The sequence below is a fragment of the Pteropus alecto genome, unplaced genomic scaffold (assembly GCF_000325575.1).
Source record: "Pteropus alecto unplaced genomic scaffold, ASM32557v1 scaffold11, whole genome shotgun sequence".
In the NCBI taxonomy this organism is placed as follows: domain Eukaryota; kingdom Metazoa; phylum Chordata; class Mammalia; order Chiroptera; family Pteropodidae; genus Pteropus; species Pteropus alecto.
This window is the reverse complement of record NW_006431956.1, coordinates 2,104,090-2,108,078: the sequence shown is the minus strand read 5'-3', so window position 1 is coordinate 2,108,078 and position 3,989 is coordinate 2,104,090. Positions and strand designations below refer to the sequence as shown.

The window sequence follows — 3,989 nt, the reverse complement described above, 5'->3', positions numbered from 1 at the left end:
CCGGGCTCCTGGCTGGCCCGCTCTCCCTCTCTCTGCTCGCTCTCTGCCTGCAGCAGCGAGCCTACCTCCCTCTCCTGCTGCCGACTTTCATGCACTGAACATGCAAGGCTGAGTTTTTCTGTCAGCCTAACCGCATCCGGGCTCTATTAAAGTTCCTGGCGTGGGATAAACAATGCAACTGTCGCGTGCAGCAGTCTGAAAATAATTGGATTAGCTAAAACATATCAACTAAATAGAGACAGTCCTGCCCAGGCAGTCAGAGTGAATGTCACCCTGGAAAAAAAAAAAAAAAAAAAAAACCCTGAAAACTGATCTCATGGTCGCTGGGCTCCCAGAGCTCTTGCACGAAGATTTTTAAAGCGGGGTTTTGCCAGCTCTGTCTCGAGACTGCTCATCTCGTCCATAAAAGACAAGTGATTTGTGCCACTTCTACAGGGAGGGCACGGGCAAGGGACGGAATGAATGAGACAGTCACCACCCTCCCCAAACGGACACCCTCCCCACCACCCAAGGAGACACAGCAATCTTCACAAAATCATCTCTAAAAATATAAGTAAACTTCATCTCAGAGAACCTCGAATTCTCTGATTCTACTGCTTCGGTTAGAAAGAAAATTCGTGGTGGAGCATTTCGTTGTTTAAAGCAAGAGTATTTTGTGTGGGTTTTTTGTTTGTTTGTTTGTTTGTTTGTTTGTTTTTTCATGCAAGTGTCTACACCGAGAGAAAAAAACCGCGCTGTCAGCCAAGGTGTGCTTTCTTCATCTTCAGGGAGGATGAGCAGGGGAAACAGACACACACACCTGGGGAGCTTTTGCAGCCCTTCCTACCTCCTCTGGCTTCAGATCAATCGAGAAATATGTCCTAAGATGCCTTCCTGCCTCTACCTGGGCTGTCAGCTCTAGACGATGCTGCAGGTAACCGGCCCCGGTGACTTTTGCTTTTCAGGCGGCTGCTTCCCAGGGCAGAGCCCACCTCGCTCTCTCCCTGAGGTCACAGCCCCGAGCCCCCTTTGCCACGCAGAGACCACGTGGACTGCTTTTGCCAGGGCCAAGTCGCCCACAGAAAATACAGACCCACGCTCTGTACACACGGCTGTCTGAGGGGCTGTCCTCTACGGACTGCGTGACCCCGGCTCAGCTGGGCCGGAGGCACAGTCAGCGCGACTGGGAGGTCTGGAAGGGTCAGGGTAGGGACCTGTGTTGTTTAGGTTCCAGGAGGTTTCGGTTTAGCGTTAAACACGAAAGAGTTATTCCCTCGCCTTCCGTCTGGGCTTGGAAACTGACTAAAGGTTCCTGGCAGAGCCCAGAAGGCCCAGCAGGCGGGAGGGAGAGGGTCTGTGTTTGTGTTTTCTCTTTCCTCCCCCGGCTCTTTGGGGGGTTAAATTAGATGCCACTGGAAGGAGAGGGGACACAGCCCATGCTTTCCCGCATCTGAAATCACATCTCAGGGAGGGCCGGAGCACCGAGCGCCCAGGTCCCCGCGGGGCCAGCCGGCGGGGATGGAGGCCAAGGCGGAGGGGGAGGGGAGACGGCCCCCCGGGGCGCGCAGGCGCCTACCTGTGCTGGATCTCGCCTTGGGCCTGGACTTGCACCCGAAGCCGGTGGGGGAGCCCCCCAGCAGGCTGCTGGGGGGGAAGAGTCCGGAGCTGTATTCCGGGACGTAGGGCGGGTAGGTGGTGATGGGGTGGTGGGCGGAGGCCGCCGCCCCGCCCAAGGTGGTCATGCTGGCCCTCGAGTGCGTGGACTCCAGCTTCATGCTGTCGGCCAGCGGCACCTGGTACTTGATGCACTCCTTCTCGTCCTGCCGGCCCGAGCCGGCCGAGCCCGGCGTGGACAGCGACGGGTCCGGGGAGACGTCCTTCGGCGGGGTGGGCGGGAAGGTGAAGAGGTGCGGGCTGGAGTGGCCGGCCGACAGGGAGGAGGACGAGGCCGGCGGGTAGACGGAGAGCGGCCCCGGGGAGCCGTGGTGGATGGACGTCTTGGAGAAGGGGCTGAGGTTCCAAGGCGAGGCGGTGTGGTGGCTGCCCAGGGCTTTGCCGCCGTCCAGCCAGGGCAGGGACCCGTGCAGCAGAGGCGGGCGGCACACCTGGCTCCCTGCGGCGAGGGGCGGCGGAGAGAAAGGGGGGTGAGAGCAGCCCGCGGCCCTCCGACCCACCTGGGCGGTCTTCCTCCCACCCCGGCCTCTCTGTCAGGAAAATGCCAAAAGCAGGGGGACCTGGGTGCAGGCCCGCTCCCTCTAATCCAGGCGGGGCCGCGAGCACCTTGTCCCGCACACACTTCACCCCCGTCTCCCACACCAATGTCCCATCCAAGCCCGCAGAACGAAGGGCCTGTGTCTGGCACCCAGGAGGTGCTGCCATGGGGTGGCTTATTGGCCTCTCCAGATACACTTTCTAAATCACATCCCCTGAGGTCCCCCTCCAGAACCTGACTTGATTTATTGGTACCCTTCAATGGCCCCACGACCCCCGCCCCACACCTAATCCCAGCCAGCCTGATAAGAGGCCCTGCTGTGAATGGTGAGGCCTGAAGGGCTGAGCCTGGCCGCCCATGAGCAATGCCAGGAAGAGCCACCACCAGAGACACCAGCCTCCCAAGCCCAGGGCAAGAAGGGCGGCGGGGGGTGGGGGTGTGGGGGGTGCTTTGGAGGGGTAGAGTAACCCTACTTCAGGCTGGCTCATAATCGGCAAGGCCTGACATGGGATCTGCAGGGAAATTTTAATCGCTCAGACTGTGGGAGAAAGTTTACAGGGCCGGACGCACCCTGGGATGGCCCTGCCACCCTCCCAAATCCTACAGAAGAAAATAAAATAAGCCCCAGGGGCCCTCAAAGCTGTGATTCTGCCAGTGCGACATGTGAATTTTCACCTGAGCCTGAGACACGGAACTCCAGTTCGTGTGTCTGTCCCACTCACACACGGGTTAAAGGCAGCCGAACCCCAGACCAGGGAGTCCACACACCCTGAGAGGGGTCGATTTAAACTGCAAGTTCAAATCCACACACTTATTGATCTTTTAATCCAGTACCTGCCTCAGCATTTGCCGGTCTGTTTAACCATTAAGAACAATACTGAAACTAAAATCTTAAGAGGGAGGAAGGGGAGGAGAGTGAAGGGGAAGGAGAGCTCTGTGAACACCGAGGGTCAAGATTCATATTATGCAGGAAGTAGTATAGTAAATAATATTAGGTCTGCATCCACCCCGTTTCCACTTAACTGCCGATCTGCACAAAACCAGCGCAAAGGGCGCCCGAGCCGCAGAAACAATTGTTGGAACCCGGTGACAGCAGGGCAGAGGACGCCTGCTGCCTGCTGCCTGCTGGAGGGACTCTGTCATCCGCGCCAAGTAGAGGGACTGGGGCAGACCTCAGGTGGTGGGGGCACTGAGGGAGCCTCACGTTTTCTCTGCCTGAAACTCTGTTGCTATTTCTTCTTCCTCAGGAGCACACACACAGCTGGGGAGCCTTAGAGCTTATGCGCCTAACTGCACGGGGCTGGGCTTCTTGGAATGTTTCCGAATTCTCCCCAACTTTTCAAGGTGGAAGAGAAAGAAAAAAAAAAAAAAAGGACAGGCCACTGGCATGGCCCCTCCAGAACAAGGAGCCCTGGCGGACTCTCGGCTTCCTTTGGGAGCCCGGCGGCTCCAAAGTCGCGCAGGCCGCGAGGAGAGGGTGAGGCGACCTGAAAGCAAAGCCGCAGGAAAATTCTGTGCAGCCGGGAACGGAGGAAACCGCCTGTGTCTTAACCTTAGGACATTGGTCTTGCCACCCAAACGCCTTCGAGCACTAGAATGCCATTCCTGGGAGCCAAGCGGCAGCAGGCCTGCCTACACAGCAAATGCACCAGCTCTGGGGAGAGGTCAAAATCAGGGGTGTGAATAGAGACGTCTCTCGGGCCTTCCTGGAAAAGTGTGGCAGAAGCAGGCTCGCTGGCAGTAGCCCCCGAGAAAGAACTAAGGGGAAACCGGGGGAGCGAGGCCCTTTGCAGGAACC

The 3,989-nt window shown here is 57.9% G+C and overlaps 1 protein-coding gene across 1 annotated transcript in view; it reads right to left on the bottom strand.

The window, feature by feature from the left end:
* The window catches only part of GATA3 (GATA binding protein 3), a gene marked incomplete at its 5' end in the record, with an annotated part of 17,376 nt that overhangs the window by 12,897 nt on the left and 490 nt on the right, over positions 1-3,989 (bottom strand). The window contains one exon of the mRNA XM_015585593.1: positions 1,556-2,092. Within this exon, the coding sequence (XP_015441079.1) occupies positions 1,556-2,092 (537 nt within the window). The remainder of the gene's footprint in view (positions 1-1,555; positions 2,093-3,989) is intronic.